The 21,232-nt window shown below is 35.6% G+C and overlaps 2 protein-coding genes across 3 annotated transcripts in view; both read left to right on the plus strand.

The window, feature by feature from the left end:
* The window catches only part of LOC110033807 (alpha-L-fucosidase 2), a 30,575-nt gene extending 15,066 nt beyond the window's left edge, over positions 1-15,509 (plus strand). For both annotated transcript variants that reach the window (XM_020737912.1, XM_020737913.1), the window contains exons 4-10: positions 4,724-4,856; positions 5,306-5,464; positions 6,869-7,093; positions 7,221-7,322; positions 13,162-13,297; positions 14,191-14,386; positions 15,068-15,509. In XM_020737912.1, coding sequence (XP_020593571.1) covers positions 4,724-4,856; positions 5,306-5,464; positions 6,869-7,093; positions 7,221-7,322; positions 13,162-13,297; positions 14,191-14,386; positions 15,068-15,389 — 1,273 coding nt within the window. In that variant the 3' untranslated portion in view covers positions 15,390-15,509. The remainder of the gene's footprint in view (positions 1-4,723; positions 4,857-5,305; positions 5,465-6,868; positions 7,094-7,220; positions 7,323-13,161; positions 13,298-14,190; positions 14,387-15,067) is intronic.
* A 2,061-nt stretch (positions 15,510-17,570) lies between these two features.
* Positions 17,571-18,488, plus strand: LOC110033814 (MFP1 attachment factor 1-like). Its single transcript, XM_020737927.1, has one exon. It carries the CDS (start codon positions 17,640-17,642, stop codon positions 18,210-18,212), a length of 573 nt encoding a protein of 190 aa, XP_020593586.1. The 5' UTR covers positions 17,571-17,639; the 3' UTR covers positions 18,213-18,488.
* The last annotated feature ends 2,744 nt before the right edge of the window (positions 18,489-21,232 follow it).

Here is a 21,232-nt window from a genome sequence, read left to right on the forward strand (position 1 = left end):
CATGAGGGATGACCGGAGCTCGTATAATAGGCTTCAGCCATTCTTTTTAATATATATATATATATGTGTATATATATATATATATATATATATAACTTTATCTTTCAGCTTTACCATCATGCTCGAAGACGAAGCTCTCGCACTCGACGACGAATTCTGAGTTCGTCAATCTCTCCTGCGATCGTCGACTCCTCCTACGTCGTCGTCACGTCTTGCTGCTTCTGTGAACGTCAAGTTGGGAGCCTCGTCAAGCTGAGACTAACTATCTCGTCTTCGTCGTCTCGTCGCTTCTGCGTGGTAGTCGAGCTACGAGCCGCGTCAGGTCGTCTCGTTGTGTTTCCCGTTGCTCTCGTTCGCTGAAACTGTTCCGCGACCTGCCTTGTCGAGCTGCGACTGTTCTGCGGCTTCGACAACTGCAGTTTTTCGCCCTACCTTTCGGCTCGCTATTTTTGCCGCTGCTCGACTTTGGCAGGGCTTCCCTTGCTTTGATGGAGCTTCCTTAGTCTACGGTTGAACCTGACAAAGTTTCCTTTACCCACGTGGTGGGTAACTCTCAGAGGAAGGCGGCGGTTGTCTTCCCCTCAAGTTATAAGGAGCAATGAGAAGGTGATTGCCCCTTTATCAAGTATGTAAGCAGGAAAAGTGAGAAATCAACACTTTTTTTTCTAAGCTAGAAATTTCATCATTTACTGATAAATTCAAGTTTGATCTTATTGGAAAATTTCAGTGGGGACAGGGACACCCACTTAGGACACTCACCTATGGATGTTATCAGGAAAAGTTTTAATAATCTCAAATTAGCAGAAAAGTGGAAAGTGGAGGGCTCATAGATGAGAGATGTATTAATTCAACTAACCATGCCTGAAGACTACACTGAGATTTTTTCCAAAAAATATCTCAACATTGCTGGTAAACCAATGAAACTACTCAAGTGGTTTTCTGATTTTGACCCCAAGCACAAATCTCCTATTGTACCGGTATGGTTTAGTCTACCTAATCTCAAGCTGCACTTTTTTCATCATCAGGTTTTTTACTCTATTGGTGTCATACTTGGGGACCATTTGAAGTTAGATCTACCCACTTTTAACCTAATCAGACCGTCTGTGGCCAGAATGCTTATTGAAAAATATATTACTTTACCTAATGTTACTAAAGTCTGGTTGGACACAACTCACAATGGATATTGACAACAAATTGTTATAGAGCATAGACCTTCTTATTGTTCTTATTGTATGATGTTTGAGCACAACCTTGATAAATGCTATAAGCTTCACCCTAATTTGAAATCTAAAGATTAAGTGAATAAGAATGGACCTAACCCCACTGCTTTGGATATATATGTTCCATCTAAAGAAAAAACTACCACAGAACAGGTTATGGTGTCTGATTTATTCGCCCCTGTGGATCCTCTCCCTGAAAATACTATTTCTGCAATCGATGAGAAGCTAGATGGTCCTGCGGAGCAACCTACACTTTCAAACCCTCCCCAATTACAGGAAGCATTAGGTGAAGAGGGGACATTTCATGCTTCACACACACTTGAATCTACAGTCGTTGCAACAGTTGACAATCCTTCTTCTGGTGCTCATTAGCTTTTATCTGCCCGACGTTCTGTTTACCAACACGATGATCAGATGAGTCAGTCTTCTGAGGAGGAATGACATGTCTATTCAAGAAGGAAGAAAAAGATTGGAGGCAAACTTCAGATTGGGAACCTAATGGATGATACTTTGGTTACTTCGGGAAATGACTCGACACTTAATAATTTGTTATCTGGATCTCGGCCTAGAACTAGAGGCAGAGGCAGGGCTAAACTGGCTCGTCCCTAGCTACTTCTTTTCTGCGATTTTGATATCTTTCCGTTTTTTTGGGATTCTCTGTATCTTTTCTCTTTTGGGGTGTTTGTGTGTGTTGTATCGCATTGGTAGGGTGTCTCTATTGGGCCTTCTCGTACAAGATTTATATATCTTTCCTATTTTAATAGATTTAGCCCTTGGGCTTTTCAATACACACACACACACTCACACACACTATCTGTATCTTTTGTTGGGGTAGTACTGTACTTGGTATCGTATGCGTATGGTGTCTCTATTGGGCTCTCTCATACAACCTTTGTGTACATTTTCAATTTCAATAAAATCAACCATTGAACTTTTCATTATATATATATATATATATATATATATATATATATAAAAGTATCAATTTTTACATACAAATCACATTACTTATATATGCGTTTCATACATATCACTCAATTCTTATGTATATACACACCTATCACCAAAACTTCAATTTTTACATACATACCACACTACTTATGCCTTTCATAAATATCACTCAATTCTTATGTATATACACACCTAACACCTAAACTTCAATTTTTACATGCATACCGGATATAAATAAAAATATTGGCGTGAATGGATTTACATTTTTCATTGCTTTCTGATAGGAGTGGAGTGGAAGAATGAGAAATACGGGAGTTTCGGTGGTCTCTGTAAGCTCGATCCGGTTGATCATTACCTTCCCTGCTAGCTCTAATGGCGACTGTATCACGAATGTTCATTTGGGAAGGCGATGGTTCTGAGCGAAACAGAATGGGAGAGGGAAAGGGGAGAGGGGAAGCTTGCGAGGGTTTTGGGCAGAAGTGGAGACCGGGAGAGGCGCATAGAGAATAAATGAAATTTATTCGTGCAGGAGGAGTATATTAGGTCATCTGCGTTGGATTTCCGTCTAATTTGCATCAGTCTTAGTTTGACACTAACAAGTTTTTGCGTCACCTTGTTGGACGCAAATTCAATGCTAAATTCATTGCAACAACAATACAAATTTCGTTGTTTTCAGAGTACTTCTTCCGTCAGATTTTTAGACTAAAATCAGACACAAAATCTGCCGCAAATATCAAAATTTATTATTCGTTGCTTAATAACCGCAAATTCGACGCTTGCGACTGGAAAATTTAACTCAAATATCAGACGCTAATAACTTCTCCTGTAGTGTGGGTGGATGCCTTGGTGGTTACAATAATTACAAACGCCTCCGACCGTTGGAGGAAATGCTTGTTTGAGGTTCCAGGTGGATCTTTGGATGTCCTCCCAACCATTACTTTGCTTACTTCTTTCAAGCTTAGGTACTTCAATGACCTTAAGATACGACACGGGAAGAGCCTTTCATGTCCGCACCTATTAAGAGTGATGAGAGAGCCGACGGGAGAGGGAGAAACGAGCCGGTTCAAATTGGACCGATATAGACCCAGCCAGTCCAGCTGACGGCCAAGTCAAGCAAGCTGATCGGCCATAGAGGAGCAGGTGTCCTAGGAAAGGTTGAACACAATTTCAGTGCCCAGGTGGGCTCTACACAACTGCTAATCACGTACAAGAGGAGGTGAATCAAAGGGATTTTTGGTGGAAAATTTTGAAAGTTGGAGAGTATTTATGAGGGTTAGTTGTTTAGGGTTTATTTTATGTTTGGTTTGACTACAGTTAATCTTTTATCTTGGTGTTTCTAGCGGCGTCTAGGATTAATGGAGAAACCATCTACCCCTCGAATGGTAGATCAACATTGTATTTTGTTTGCTTTCGTTGGTATTAGTAAAATCACCCTCATTTGAGTTCCCTTCTTTCTATTGCAAATTATTTGCTGTTTTTAGTTCCGGTTCATATCACAACTATGAGACATATTTCCGTGAAAAACAATAGTTCTGATTGATGCGTTATAATGCAATCAAGAAATATTTCATGAAGTGGGTTGTGGGTTGTAGAGCAATCATTACTTGGGCGCTTTGCGATACCATGCTGCTAATAGGACACCAATGGGCGAAAAAATTAAATTTGGGATGCCAATTTTTATGGTTAATGCAACCTTCCCATTGGATTCTTTGACTTGCCAGCTTTAGGCCAGTTAGCTAGAAGCTAGTGAGTTGTATCCAATCAAATCATTGGTATTTGGAGCTTATTCTTTTCAAGAACTCTTTTTAGTTGGTCATGCCCAACAAAGCAGGTAACATCCAGGCGAGGTCCAAGACAACCTTGAATCATTCTATGGCTTTTCCCTTCTGTGGTTGTTACCAATAGAACCGCCATGTCCTTCAAGTCATTCACATGATTCTAGTGGGCGATTCATGACATTGGGAAATTTTTAGGGGCTTTTACATACATACCACACAATTCTTATTAATCTACATATCTAACACCCAAAGTTTAATATTTACACTTATAGCACTTTGGTGCTATAAACCTATGCATGAAAAGGTGTATTTCACTTTTTAAAAGATGGCAATGGTGGTATTTTTTATGTGAAGTTAAAGATTTGAGTGTCATACATGTAAATATGTTTGACTAGGTGTTAGATATGTAAATTATAAAAACTGTGCAGCATGTATGTAAAGGCCCCAGTTGTTTAAGTAAAACTCTTGGTCCTTAAAAACATTCAGGGCATATGTTTGGCCAATTATTAGTATGATGAATGGTAGTAACATCGAATAAGTTTTTGAGCTAATAATCATATTTACAAAAACAAAAGACAATTATTTTGATGCACTTGTTCAAGTGGTTTTGTATTGGTTTTATTATTATTATTATTATTATTTTGTGAATTTTCTATTTATTTACAGCTGATCATATTTATTGGCAATGCTTCAAACTTTTTTGTCATGCTCCTCTTTTTGTTTGTGCCTAGTTCAACTAATACAAACTTTTGCTTTTATTTATTTTTCCTCCAGTGCTGCTCCTCATTTTAATATAAATTTGCAAATGAACTACTGGCCATCTCTTTCCTGCAATCTTAGTGAATGCCAACAACCACTGTTTGACTTCATAGCATCTCTTGCAATCAATGGTGCTAAAACAGCAAAAGTAAGATACAAATTTCTGTTACATTTTGTGTGTTGTAGTTTAGCCTATCATATTAATATGGAAAATGATTATTTTTCACATAAGAGGATAGTAGATTATCACCATATTTTCTTCGTTTATCATATTTATAATAGAAATATTAAAATATTTAACATAAAATAAGTTCATTTTGCATTCAAAGAGATGTAATTTTCTTTAAATGCTGAAATTGTGTCGGTGCATCCCATGTTAAAATGTCATCTAAATGTTTTATTATGAATAGGTGAAATGAGCCTTGTTGGTATTATCATAAACATAAGGCGCCTCGTTTCTGTGGAAAGCAAATATATCTTACTTATTTCTTAATGAAATTAGCAGATACAAGTTTTTTAGAATGTTTTTAATCTTTCATGATTGTTGCATTGCTTTTATTTCAGATTAATTTGAGAAATTAAGCATCCATTTTGCAGGTTAATTACGAGACAAGCGGTTGGGTTGCTCATCAAGTCTCTGATATATGGGCCAAAACTTCACCTGATTTAGGTGATCCGGTTTGGGCAGTTTGGCCAATGGGTGGGGCATGGCTTTGCACTCATCTTTGGGAGCATTATACTTTTTCTTTGGATAAGGTGAAGTTTATAGTATGGTAGAGTTTGCATGGGTTTTTCATGCTCTTATTATGTGTAAAAGGAGTTGTAAAAATTGCACATCCTTAAAAAGAAACTTTTATGCTATTAAATTTACATGCGCGGCACACAATTCTTATGTTTTTGCATATCTTATGCCTAAACTTTTATTTTTACATACATAAAACTTGGTGCTTTAAACCTATGCTCGGAAAGTTGTATTTCAATTTTAAAAAAGTGGTAATAGTGCTATTTTTGATGTGGTATTTAAAATTTGAGTGTTGTGTGTGCGAATATGAAAGTTTAGTTGTGAGATATGTAAATATGTAAGAATTGTGTGCTAATTCAGGAACAAAACCAATCTCTCTTTTGAGGGGGGCTGCCTTCTAGACCCAACAAGGGAGGGTCTAGAGCAACGAAGGACAAAATGATATTTCAGGAAAGACAAACTTGATATTTTAGGAGGGACAAAACTAATATTTCAGGAGGGACAAAATACCAAACTTCCCTCCTATATAAGTAAAAATTTGTATTTGAGAGGGGACAATTGCCCCTCTGGACCCTTCCTGTTGGTCCGCCCATGTGTGCTATGTATGTAAATGCTCCTTAATTATTTTATTTTATTTTATATCTTGTGCGGGGGCCCTTCATAACATATTGTATTTCAAGAGTCTCATGCTCCAGCTATGCCCTTTTTGTAGAGGTTTTGTATGGTAGTATGAGGCATTTTGAACATCTTCTGTATTGCCCAACTAGCTTTAGTGATTTTTTTTTTTCTTTTAAATGGGCAAAGTACTAGTTATTGCAATTTATTCACATAGGATTTCTGGATCGTACGCAATAACTTGAAGTTAGCTAAAAACTGCGTTAGGCAAGTGATTTCACACTTGAGAATGTTGAGAAATTGGCAAAACCTAATTCAAACTCTAGAGTTAAAAAAAGTTAAAAAAAAAAATATTATTACCTTCAAACACAAAGAAACTATAGAGGTTTACCTAATTGTTGGCTATGTTATGTTGTCATTGCTGCAAATTTCTGAATGATTTGATTGTGAAGAATAGGAACTTAATTTCTTAGATACAAACATAAGGCGATGCACCTCCCTTTGAGAAGAAAAATATTGGACAACTGAAATATTCTTGTAAAATTACTTCTCTGCACCTGCACTTTATTTTTTAACTTGGTGAGCATGTGGAGTAACTTTTGCGAGAGCCTTTGTTTATATGCGAGAGAAGGATGATTTTTCTCATTCAACACATTAAAAGCATAATATTTACTCGTTTGTTCCAAATAAGGCCTAAATCTCCCTGAAAACTTCTTTTCAGATCAATCCCTCTCAATTAAAAAAAAAAAAAAATCAATGTTGAATTTAGATTGAGTTGTTTATTGATTATTCATCATATTTAGGAGTTTTTGGAGAACACAGCCTACCCTCTTTTGGAAGGATGTGCTGCTTTTCTTTTGGATTGGCTGATCAAAGGCTCTGATGGCTATCTGGAAACCAATCCCTCAACTTCTCCAGAGCATAGATTTGTTGCTCCTGATGGGAAGACTGCATCTGTCAGCTATTCATCAACTATGGACATATCAATAATTAGAGAGGTCTTTAATGCAGTTTTATCTTCTGCTGAGGTAAATACTATAATTTCTTCCCTTCATCATGCTGGATGACCGAACTCTTTATTTTCATGGTTTTAATGGAATAATCAAGTAAATATTGGTCTTCTGCTTGAGAATACGTTGAATCTCTTTTTACCAGATTTTGGGCAAATCTGATGTTGATTTAGTTAAGAGAATCAAGACTGCCCTTCCAAAGCTTCCTCCGACAAGAATCTCAAGAGATGGCTCCATCATGGAATGGGTAAACATTATATTAATAAATGATTTTCAAAGTTTATTTATGAGGTTTCAGTCTTATTGTGAATGTTTCAATTTTGGCGGTTTCTTAGTTTTTAATGACTTTGATATTCAGGTTCGATTATTGTCTGAATTAAATTTCAAAAGATTTGTGACTATAAATTGATTTTTTTGTGTGATAAATTTCACAGTTAAAAATGATTTTTTTTTGTTATTGAACAATTTTGTTGTCCTCCATTGTGTTGTTCAAAAGACCCAATATTGCTTAAATATGTATTAGTGACATGATAATGTTCCCTATGGCCTGATAACTAACGCAAATATCTCTAGTTTCGATTGCTTGCTTGTTTCTATATATGCATATATTATCTTATATTAATGACAAAATAATAAATTTTCATTAAATGAAAGTCTACATTTCATGAATAAACCTGAGTGATATACTAAAAGACATTAGTATATGTATTAGTTTAATTAATGTTCTAAAGTATGTGCACATAACATATAATTTAAAATAATTGATGATTTGTTAATGAACCTGTTTTGCTTGCATAATTTAGGCTATCATAGAGTAGTAATCATGCATAACTATATTATGGTTTTTAAATAATTTGATTAACGAGGAGAACTGAAATTTTATTGAAGATATGATGAAAGCAATTTCTTATTTCATTTTAAAGTTATTTATATCAAATTTTAAGCTCATATCTATGTATTCAGTTGATGTATGTTAGCATCACAGCAAGTCAGACTCCATTAGTTTGGTGGATGTTATGATTTATGATCATTTGTGAAAATGATTTTATTAATTTTGTCAATAAATTGATCAACTGTTAATCTATTATGAGAAGGAGCTTCAAAGTCTTGGAAGGTATTAAGAGTGTGATTGGGATAGCTATTTCGTAGTTTTAGAGGCCATTTGGGGTGGATGTAGCTGATTGTTGAAGTCATTGTAGAATTGTTGTGAAAGGAATTTTTTAAAGTTTCTTTTTTTGTGTATTATAATTTTTTTCTCTTTCTAAAACTGTCGGACGACAACTTTATTTGTCATCATACTCATGGAAATCTGCTTGTAAAAAAATATTTCTTAGTATAGCATTTTTTGAAACAGTAAAGAAGTTATGGGCAAACAAATTTGTGGCAGCTTCTCGAAAACAAATTCATAAAAAAGCTACCTAATCGATCTTTAATACACGAATCGCTGCAACACTTTTGCTTAGCTACAACTTGTGTTGGTTTTAAAAATACTAACGGCGGAAAAGAGCTTTAAAAATCAGATCTGTTGGAGTGTAAGAGCTATAACAAAATTGATTTCCAACTATTTTTTCACTTAAACAAATTTATAATTGTCAATCAGGAAGAACGAAAATTAGGCAGCTAAATTATGAGTTTTTTATAATTAGGAGCTTTCTTATTTAAATTATTTTCAATATCTTTATTATGATTTATTTCTCTTTTAGCTAAATATTTAGATTTAGATTAGGAATATTTAGATTAGGAATATGTATTATTAAGTTTCCTAAAATAGATTATACATAATATTTTTTACCTAAAATAGATTATAAGATTATTATTTAATGGAATGAAAGCAAATGGAAAAATCATCGAGCCTATTTAGAATTCAGTCTATTTGTTCAAAATATTGACAATAATATCCTAATTCCCACAATTACTTTTAAAATGTTGTTTTACTATATTAATTTATAACACATTTATGGGCAGTTGTAATTTTGTCAAACAAACCCCAAATGAATTGCAATGTTTGAAATGTTATGAGGCCAAATTAGATATCTTAAAATTCAATATGATGTTCAAACACAAGAAAGAAAAAGAAATCATATTCACCCCATTTGTGATACCTGAGTTGACTCAAACCATAATAGGGAAATCGAATATTATTATTCAAAAGCAAATAAGGTTACAATTAAAGATATGTGAAATAGGAAAAATAATCACGCAAACACAAATTCCCCTCTAGGGCTAGGTTTGGTTGTACTACGAGCTGGTATTAGATTTGAACCATTGGTTGGAGTGGTTGTAAGGATTGTTGGAAATGTAAGGGGAGGGGAACGGAGGTGGCAAGGGATTGCGGGTTGCAGGAAAAGTAGTAGAGATGCTGTTTTTCGGTGAGGCATCAAATACAAGCGAGGGCGGAGGCGAAAGAAAGGTTGTGGGACAGGGGAAGCGAGGATAAATATCCCTGTAAGATTGAACTATAGCTGGCACATCATTTGGTTCTTGGGAGACGATCACGATCTCGAATGAGTTGCAACTGGAACACCTCCTTTTCTTCGGAACAGGAAGCAATACATCAGAAATCGAGTGCTATTCTGAACATAAACATATGAAAAACTAAAAACTTAAAATGGAAGGAATCACATAATTAAGCTCTATATAATCAGGAATTGATCCCCATATGGAAGGAATCAGACACCAAACCCACGTGGAAGAGTTGGTCGGCCCTCCTGGGTCTGGACTGGTTCGATCTTGACAAACGAAATTGCAAAAGCTGGAGCAACTCCCTATTACGCTGCAGGAAGTCATGGCTAACCCCTTCGCACCTGCGTGAGCCTCCTGGGATTGGGAGAGTTCGAACTCATCTGTCGAAGCTTCTGTCTCTTTATAGTTTTTAGGTTTGTATTGTTGAAAGTATTAGGAATGCCATAATCTCCTAACAAGTTAATCATGTAGGCACTGACATTCTACAATATGTGTTGATAGTATAAATATGCATTTTCTTTTGGTACATCTTTAGCTGAAGCTGCATATAGATGTAGGTTCCAACAATTTAACTCTCAAGTCTTTAAGTTTGAAATATTCTTCTTCCACTTCTCTTACTCAACAGAATGTTGCTGATAAATAATTATTTGAGGATAAATCAACTCTAGGATGAAATTTGTGGTAGACTGCGCCACTCTCAATAACAATCACTCAGGAGAGACCTCTTCTTTTTCATTGATAGGGTCTAAATCCCATTGAATAATTTTCTTTCTCATCAAACTCCTAAGATAAATTTCAAAGCTAAGGTTCATCCCTCATGTCTGGACATCTGATGATTGGTACACTAGTGATCGTAATCTAATATCCAAAAAAATTCATATAATCTTTTAGACGTGGCACAAAAGGGCATCATTTTTGACATGCAGGACTCCCTCAGTAGGGAAAACTCGGAAAGGAGTCTATAGATCTGAAAAATTTGAATTTTTCTTTTATTGAGCTGTCATGGCTTTGGTGTCGGTTCCTCAAACTCAATACCATCTTAGACAATCACTGTTAATTCGGTTGAAGTATCTCTCATGGGCTCAATTAGAACTATGCACATCTTTTCCTCATCTGTTGGAAGATAATATTTCTCCTATGTGTCCTCACCTTCTTCAGTGTCGACCGTGTCATTACTCATGTTATCAATAACGCTCAGCTATGTGAAATAGATCATTTCCCTTGTTGTGCAATCTGATTCGATATGCCTAAATTCATGACACTTGAAACGCTTTCTGACGGTGATACTTTAGGAATATTGGTTCGTCTCACCTGTTCTTTACTATGAATTAGTTTTTTCTCAGGCGAGGTCAGCTTGGGTGTTCCTCTGAGTTTACTCTAGCTATAAGATTCTGGGGTTGAACCCTGCCTATGAAATATGGTGGTCGTCCAGTGATGCGGTCTCTTCACTTTTGAAGTTGGGGTCTAAACATTCAGTTTATAGTGAATTGGTAAGTGTTGGCGCTGCATCTCTCGTTTTGTTTCAGATCAGTTATCTTATTTTTCCATCACGTTGGAGTATGTACTTCAGATTTTACCATCAAAATAATATACTATTCTTTAACTTGTTGGTGGCTAGTTTAATCATTTTGTCCGGTGGGCCGTCCTAACACTCAAATACACATTCCAAGGTCCATAGTCACTTGATGAACTCGTTCGGATCCACGTAACCGTCGAAATATGACAAATCCATCTTTATTTTAAAATTCTGGCTTCTCATATATTTCATGTCATATCCTCGAGGTTGAGCTCCTTAATCCCCAGAAATTCATATGGTGGAAGTCACTTTTCCCTTTGATCTAGCAAATCATCATTATGGCTATAGGTGACTCATCAAGATTACCTCCTCTCGAAGGTGGTAAGCTTCTATTATAGTTGGTTGATTTGCCATTGCATATCCTCTATAGAAATCTTTCGGACAGCTTTTTGTGAATTTCTCGTAAACAACATCGTGTCTTTTCCCCTCGATCAAACTTCCGACGATTATCTCTTTGGTGACATGACTAGGTTTTGGGTGTGGATGTGTGTAAGGAAGTTTGTATGGGTGATGCAGAACAAGAAAGAAAATTTTTAGGTGGAGATAGGGTTAGGTATTAGTAGATATTAGAAACCTTAGGATATAAGTAGGGTTATGCTAGCTTTGATGCTAAATGATATTAAAGTTGACCCAAACCAAGATAGGAAAAGCAAATATTATTACTCAAAAAGTAAATAGGGTTACAATGAAAGACACGTGAAATAGGAAAAACAAAGGCCTAGACATCAATACCCCACTGGGGCGAGGTTTGGAGCTGATGGGCTGTGGTTCAAGGAGGTGGAAACTGTGACGTATAGGTGGTTGGGTGGTTGAGATGCAGCTGGGGGAAGGCTGACCTGCGGCCGAACAATGACAGGGAAGTTAGAAGGGACGTGGGAAGGTGGCAGCAGCAAGGGGTGTAGGGTGCAGCGCTGTCCGGCAGCTGGACGGCAGGCTAAGCAGTGAGGAAGCTGGGAAAGGCGGCCGCAGGCTGGGGTGGTTGTATGGATGGCTGGGAAGGTAAGGGGAGGGGAATGGAGGTGGCAGGGACTGCGGGCTGCAGGAAAAACAATAGAGAAGCTGTTCTCCAGTGAAGGCAAAAAATAAAGTGAGGGCGGAGGCGAAAGAAAGTTGCGCGAGAGGAGAAAGTGAGGATAAATATACTCCACAGGATCAAATTACAACCAAAACATCATTTGATCCTTGGGGTTACCACCTCGGATGAGTTATATTCGGAGTACCTTCTCACTTTCAGATACAACATTGGAAGTCGACAACTGTCATGAATAGAAATATATGCAAAACTAAAAACCTAAACCAAAAGGAATGACATAAATAAGGCCTAGATAGCTAGGATTGGATCCCACTATGAAAAGGAGGCGCCAAACCCTCGTGGAAGAGCCGGTCAGCCCTCCATAGGGTGTAAACGAGCCGAACACGAGCGAGCCCATGCTCAGCTCGTGTTTGGCTCGTTTATATTTTGAGCTCAAAATGTGTGTTTGTGTTCGACTCGTTTGCTTAGTGAGCCGAACACGAGCTGTTCACAAACAAAGAGTCGTTTTGATAACCCTAATCACGTAGCCATAAGATGTTAAGGGTTGGGGCAAGATTTAAAAATTATTGTTTATATTAAAACATCATTTGAATCCAATTTAATAAATTTTATTCTATTTTCTTAATTAATAGTTTTAATTGATGAGTAGTATTTCGATTCAAAACGAGCCGAACACGAACAAACAAATCTTTGTTCGTGTTCGGCTCGTTAACTTATCGAATGAAATTAACGAGACTAGAACGAGCGCAACGTGCCATTTTGACCGCCTTAGCCCTCCCGAGTTTGGACGAACGAAATTGCAGAGCGAGAGCGGCTCCCTGTTACGCCACAGGAAATCGTGGCTACCCCCCTTTGCGCCCGCATAAATTTGACATGCATAGGAGGTAGAGTTCAAATCATTTTCTTCATTTTTGGCAAGCATTGGAGGTAGGGGCTCATAATGCTACTAATAAACTTATGAAAGGAAATTTCACAAAACTTATGTTAAATTTTCTAAATTACAATCTCTTACAGGCACAAGATTTTGAAGATCCAGAAGTTCATCATCGGCATGTTTCACACTTGTTTGGTCTTTTTCCTGGCCATACAATTACAGTTGAAAAAACACCAGATTTATCTAAAGCTGCTGCCAACTCCTTGTACAAAAGAGGTCGGTGAATCAAACCTTGTCTGAATTTCATTTATAATTACCTTCTGAATTGATTTTTCATATCTTGAAAGAAATGTTCATTTAGGGCTTCTTTGGGATCTATTTTATTTTCAGTTTTATTTTTAAAATATATTTATTTAGTGTGTTTATAACATATAACAACATTTTGATGTTTTGAGTGTTTTTAAAAACAATCATATGGTAATAGAACTTGTCAAACATATTCGATTGGGTTATTTACATACATCACTCAATTTTTATGACTTTACGTATCTCACACCAAAAATTTCATTTTTACACATATAACACCCAATTCTTTCGCATCCCATAAAAAATAGCACTAAGCACCACTTTTTAATAGTTAAATCCATCTTTTCATGCATAGGTTAAAGTGCAATGCCTGTAAATATGGAAGTTTATATGTGAGATACGTAAATCCATAAGAATTGCATGCTGCGTATGTAAATTTCCTTATTTTATTTCAATTCAAAACATAAATAAAATCAAATGAAACCAAAATATAGAAAATAAAAAACAAAAGTAATCCGAAATAGCCCACCTATATTTTGTTCAACTTTTGAACCATAGGAGCTGTTTGGGAGCACTTCTAACTCCTATTTCTCTTTGCATATGTTTTTTTTTGAAATAAAATATATCTAGTTGTTTTTAAAAATACTCAAAATAATTTTTAGATATTTGAGTATTTTTAAAAACAATCTAGTTTATTTGTTAAAACAAAAAAATACAATAAAATAAAAGCCAAAATGCAAAAGGAATTAAATCCTAATTTCGAGAATACTTGTTTGTAATATGATGGTAAGCTATTTTTTTTTTCCTTTTATCAGAACTGTTGTATAGTTTGAAATTTGAACCAAATTTCTCAACTTGAGCAGGGGATATCGGACCAGGATGGTCAACCACATGGAAGATGGCGTTGTGGTCGCATCTTCGTGATAGCTCACATGCGTACGTGTTGATCAAACAAATGATTAACTTGGTCGACCCGGACCATGAAGCTGACTTTGAAGGCGGCCTGTACAGTAACTTGTTCACGGCTCATCCTCCATTTCAGATTGATGCCAACTTTGGGTAACTATAATAAGCTATTCTGCTACAACTAGGGGTATAACTGAGCCAAGCTCGCTCGTTAGCTAACAAGCTGAGCTCAAGCCAACCCTGACTAGACTCATTAGTTTGTTAGTTAGCTAGTTTAAAAAAAGGGGTATTTATACAAATACCACAATTCTTATGTATTAACATATTTAACTACAAAAAGTTTCTATTTAGAATTTTAATACTCAGAAACTTTAACATTACATAAAAATACACCATCATTATTAATATTTTAAAGGTGAAGTATGCTTATTCATAATAGATTTATGACACAAAAGAGCTATAATTATAAATGTCAAGCTTTAGGCGTTAGGTATGTAAACACATAAGAATTGTGTGGCCTGTATGTAAGTTTCCTTTATAGAATATACTTAAAATAAATTAAAATTTAATGTTTTATCTTTAAATTATTAAAAATGTTAAAAAATATAATATTTAATATTTTATAATAAGTGATTTCTTATTATTTATCTCATAACTTCTCATTGTGATTATCATTTATTTTGTTTTCTCAGCTCAAATTCATATAATTAAGCTCGAGAACTCAATAAATTTGTCAAGCCCGACTCATTTACACCCCTAGCGGCAACTGTGTTAACTCAACTCTACTTTTTTTGCAAAAAAAGCTAATGATTTGTTTGTGCTTTTAATCTGTAGATTCTCAGCTGCAATCGCCGAAATGCTCGTGCAGAGCACACAGGAGGATCTCTACATACTACCCGCTCTCCCTCGTGATAAATGGCCGAGGGGTTTCGTTCGAGGCGTAAAAGCTCGAGGCGGAGTTACCTTAAACATTTCATGGAAGGAAGGGCAGCTTCATAGAGCCAGCTTATGCTCAAAGGCTCAGAGTTCACTCACAAGATTGCATTATAATGGCAAAGTTGCTGCAGTGAGATTTTCTTGTAGAAAAATTTATATTTTCAACCAGCACCTGAAATGCCTGAAGACAACTTCAATAATTGAAGGGACATTTCTATGATTTTGAAGAGTTGAGGGCTGTTATTGCTCTTATTCAGGTCAGGATCTCTACCCTCCCTCATCATTCATTTGTCAGGTTTATTGTTATTTATTTGGCAGATTTGGAATTTTTCATTTTCATTAACAGCATGAATAAATTTGCATTGAAAAAATAAAATTAAGATGATTCCATCCATCTTGAAGTTTGCAAAAAGATTTTTCTGTAACAATGATTACAATTCCTACTTTCCTTTGGCAATATGTTTTCTTACTTCTTTAGAAAATTCAAGAGGAAGATTTACACACATACCCACTCAATTCCTATGCATTTACATATCTAACACCACAACCTCATTTTCTACAGTACGCATTTTCTGTCCGGACATCTGACGTAACTCTGCATGCGGTGCAGGTTATTTTTGAGTTATTCTTAGGTTATTTATGGGTTATTTTCAATAATCTCGAAATAACCCAAAAATAAAGACTGCGAGTTATTTCTGGGTTATTTCGGGATTATTGAAAATAACTCAAAAATAATCTGAAAATAACTCTCTGAAAATAACTCAGGAAATAACTCAGGAATACCCTGCGTTGCACGTAGAGCTACGTCAGGAATCGGCAAAGAAAATTTTTTGTTTTTTACATGCATGTCACCTTACCTAAGTATGAAATGGCTTATACACTTTTTAAGTGTTAAAATGGTGATATTTTTTATGCAATATGAAAACTTTAGGCCGTAAAAGTGTAAAGAAAACAAAACTCAGGTGTTAGATGTGTAAACACATGGGATTTGGGTGGTGTGTATGTAAATATCACTTGAATTGTGGCATTTACATACATGCCACCCAATTCCTATGTGTTTACATATCAAATACTTAAACTTGGCCTTTTACAATATACCATCCAATCTTTCATATCACATAAAAAATACCATCATTTTACATCATATCACATAAAAAATACCATCATTTTACACAAGGTGATATGTATGTAAAAATTGAAAATTTCAGTGTTAGATATGTAAATATACTGAAATTGAGTGGTATATATGTAAATCTTCCTTGTTCTATTGAGATAATCCACGAGCAATCATGAATGCAGCACAAGTAAATATTAGAAAGTATTATATCTTAAATTTCTCTTTCTAGGTATATATATATATATATATATATATACACTTTCACTTATATATTTAACATACTTAACACGCATATTTAATATTATTACAGAAATATCACTATTATTAAATTATATATATTGATTTATGACTTTAATGTATTATCATATACATATCAAATTTTAAGTGTGCAATATGTAAATAAAAAGAAATAGTGTGATATGTAGAAGTGGAATACACTTCTCCACGGGTAGATAAGGTGGCATATATGTAAAAGTTAAATGTTAGATATATAAATATATAGTAATTGAGTGTTATGTATGTAAAGCCCCATAAAATTATGGGATAATAGCATAAATATCACGTCAAACTTGATATTTACAAATTAAGACACATGCTTTGTTTAATCTACCAAATTGATGTATTTACACGTGTCAAGCTCAAATTATTGCGAATTTGATAAAAAAATGAAAATTATGGGACCTTATTTCGCCATGAATCTTGATATTTGAGTGAGAATTTTAAAATTGGATAAAATTTATTTGTAAATATTAAGTGTCTGGCAGTGCTATTCATGATCCAATTTCGAGTCAAGTTGGGGTCGGCTCAAAATCGACTTGAAAATAAATTGTTTCATAATTTTAGCTTATAGCTCGGCTAATTTATTTCAATTTATTCTCGATTCAACAAAAATTTGTATCAATTTCCAAGCAGTTGGGCTCAGCTTAAAATCTGCTCGAAAAAATTTGACCCAAAATTTTGACTCGTACCTAACTCATTTAACTCGATTTGAGTTAAAATTTGGATCAATTTTCGAGCCATTAGAAATCTTCAAGTTGAATTGATCAAATCCATGATCCTGACAATACTGGTGCTGTTAAGGATCGGATTAAGGTCGTTGAGCGATTTCTAGTTTGATTCACAGCCCCACCGGCAGCCACGGCTAATATTTGAAATTTCTATCGGACCTTTTCTCTCCTCGCCTATGTGACCGCCATCTGCCGGTTGAACATACCCCCGTGTACGTGCCACGTGCAGTCACGTGATCATCAACAAGCATCCCGCACGCCTTTAAAGCCCCCCATGACTCTCTCCTCACTCATCTGGATCAGCGGCGATCGTACGAATCTGTTCATCTCCTCCCTAACTCCCCTCATGGCAGAGGATAGCGAAGATTTCAAGCAGGAGGGTGAGGTCGAGAACACCACCAAATCGGATGATAAACCCTTACCCGCAACGGCTACCTCGACGGCGGCGTCCATTCCGACCTTCTCCGTCAACATCTGGCCACCATCTCAGCGCACCCGCGAGGCCGTCATCAACCGCCTCATCGAGAATCTTTCCCACACCTCCACCCTCTCCAAACGATACGGAACCCTACCGCCCGACGAGGCCTCGGCTATCGCTCGTCGCATCGAGCAGGAGGCTTTCGATCTCGCCTCAACCTACGTATCGCCCCCTTCTGCTGCCAAGGCGGACGAGGTCGCTTCCGCTGAGGCGTCCGTGGACGAAGGGATTGAGATCCTTCAGATCTATTCAAAGGAAATCAGCCGACGGATGATCGAGTCCGTTAAAGCTAAGGGTTCCAATGTTTCTCCGATTCCCGCTGAGGAAAATGCTGCTTCCGCAGAAGAAGATAGTGGAGATGTTGCTGATTCTGTTCCGACGCCCGCCGAGCCGATCGGCGAGGAGATCGCATCCGGCGTGCCTGAGCCGTCGGTTGGTTGAGCTGGAGTTGAATCGGCTTTTCCTGGTATCGTTTTTATTATTTCTTGGATTTGATGGATTTTATAGTTTGATAGGTATCTTTGTGGCGTCATGTTTGATTGCAGTATCGTAGATTTTAAATTATGCTATGTTTGCACCTCCCTTTCGAACCTTATTATTAAAATGGCGAAGATGGTGCTTTCCTTAGAAGCCAATCAGAAACGCTTTATCTGTGTGTTTGCGTTGTGTTTTTGGGCTTCATTTGTGATATTGATTGCTTGATGGTTTTACCATTTATGTGCATTGCTGTCATCTTCATGCTTTCAGAGCTCAAATGCTTGTTCTTTTGGACTGTCATTGTAAGACATCTGCATTAATTAAGTGTTTTTTTATATTAAATATTCCTTTTAGTTCCTGAATTTTCAAGGAATAAATCTCTGATTCTGCCAATGATCATTAATTTATCCTTGAATCATCACTTTCAGTAGCCTAATCTTGAGTATTTTGGGTCAAATTTATGATTTTTTTATTGTAAATTCATTCTTTTTGTGTTGTCTTAGGTGCTGAGCTTATTTTTCATAAACAATTTGAAACAAATTCTATTTATATAATCTTAGGTCTATGTTCATGGTGAGTGTTGTGGCTGTTAAACTTGTTATTCTCAAATCATTTTTAACCACTTCTATCCATGTAATTGTTAAATTTGTTGAACTATTCTTTGAATATTCTCTATACTTCATTGCATATGTCCGACCACCTAAATCTACTTTACCTTTAAGAAATAGTTACATACAGACCACCCGAAACATTGATATTTACAAATCAAGCACTCAAGGTGATTTTTTGAGTTACCGAGCAGATGCTCTTTGGAGTGTCATGATCAAACCATTGAGAATTTGATAAAAATGAAAAATATGGGTTGTGATGTTATCATAAATTTGGATATCTTAGTGAGAATTTGAAAATTGGATGAAAGAGGGTGCCTTGATTTGTAAATAGCAACGTTTCGAGTGCTCTGTGTGCAATTGCCTCTACTTTATTATATTTGATAGATGCTTATACATTTGTTTAAATATAATTATTTTTAAATTTATCATTTTTTTTTATTATCAGACATTGATTTTAACATTCAAATTCATATAACATTGCATACCAGAATTCAAAATTACAAACTTTACCATGAAGCCTTCATGATTGTGGTTTATCATACAAAACTATTTAGATAATTCATAATTTAAACATTCAAACTTAACTTTAGAAATTATATTCTAGATAGTAAATCAGGTTATGTTCGCACTCCCTCTCGAACTTCTTTATTAAGATTGCAAAGATTGTGTTTTCTACAAAGTCAGTCAGAAATGCTCTATTTGCGTTCTGAGTTGTGTTTAGGGCTTCATATGTGATATTCGTTGCTTAATTTTTTGGCCATTTTTGTGCATTGTTGTTATGTTTATGTTTTTTAGTACTCAAATGCTTATTCTTTTGGATTGCTATTTCAATTCACTTGCCATTTATGTTAATTGTAATAATATTAGTTTATAAATGATAATTGTTACCATCACTAACATTATATAATGTATATATATATATATATCTATATATATATAATTTTGAATGTTTTTGTAAGCATCTAAATAGCCAATATAAAAATATATTAATTCAATGCAAAAATTTGATGGAAATTTATGATAATTGAGAACTTTTTTGTTACTCCACAACATCAAATACTAATCACATTTCAATCATATTGTTTTGTTAAGGGGAATTTACATACATTATACTCTAAACTAAATATTATTTTTTATATTTAATACCTAAAACTTTAGATCTAATAACATAACACTCAATTTTATAAACAACATAAAAATACCACTTTTGTTAACCTTATTTTTACCTATTCATCGATACACGAGCATGTGTTGTAGGTCTCATACTGCTGTTGATGCACTTTCTCAGCGGGATCTTATCATGACTTGATTCTCTTCTTCATACTCAAAATCACAGCATCGTTGATCCCGTCGATGCCCTTTCACGACAAGAAACTGCCATGATTCTTTACTTTTTCTTCGTCATCTAGTCGATCTTCAATGTTTGTATGCGCAGTCGGTCCCTTTGACCTCTGTTTCTCAACAAGATTGCATTGGGGCTTCCTCTTACCTTCTTTTGTCGAGTGGTGTATATAAAAGCTAGAAATGGGATAATTTAGGGCCCGTTTGGGGCAGCTTATTTGGTGCGGTGGCGTTTTGAAAACGCACCTGACCTGTTTGGGTAAATTGCGTTTTGGCAGCTTATGCGTTTTCAAAACGCAGAAAACAACGTTTTCATCTAGGTGCGGTGGGAGTTTATTGGCACGGTCTGGCTTTTCCAAAAAAATGAAAATTTGTAATAGCCACCGCACCTAGATTATCAGGCGATTTTTTTTAATCTATTATTCAATAAACTACACCTGCCCCAAACAGACCCTTAAACACATTTCTACTTTTAAGAGGGCTAAATTAATTCATGTGATGCTCGATCATATGCCTTCTCAGATCAATAGACTTTATATGAAGATAAAGAATTGACCATATGGAAGTTGTAATAAACATCATCCCTTCCCATATGTTCCAACAAGCCATTTATGCATTCACTTTTTAATTGTGAAATACACCTTCTCAAGCCAAGTTTGGAACACCAAAATGTTATGTCTGCAAATATGTTAAGTTTAGATGTGAAATGGGTATGCAAGTTCCCCTTCAGTTTTTGGAAACAAGTAACAACAGCCACTCAATCACCTACTTTCCATGTCCATTTCCATTCCAGAAGAAGCATGCATCTTAGGAATATGAGTGAGTAAAAACTGACGAGAAAAAGAAGTGAAGATTTTTCATACATACCCACATAATTCTTATTTATTTATATATTTGACATCCAAAATTTCATATTTACATCACATAGCACTTAAATCTTTAATATTACATAAAAAAAAACATAATTATTATTAACTTTTTAAACTAAAATACACATTTTCATGTATAGGTTTGTGTCGTTTGTTGCCATCA

Source organism: Phalaenopsis equestris, unplaced genomic scaffold (genome assembly GCF_001263595.1).
Source record: "Phalaenopsis equestris unplaced genomic scaffold, ASM126359v1 Scaffold001303, whole genome shotgun sequence".
NCBI classification, from domain to species: Eukaryota; Viridiplantae; Streptophyta; class Magnoliopsida; order Asparagales; family Orchidaceae; genus Phalaenopsis; species Phalaenopsis equestris.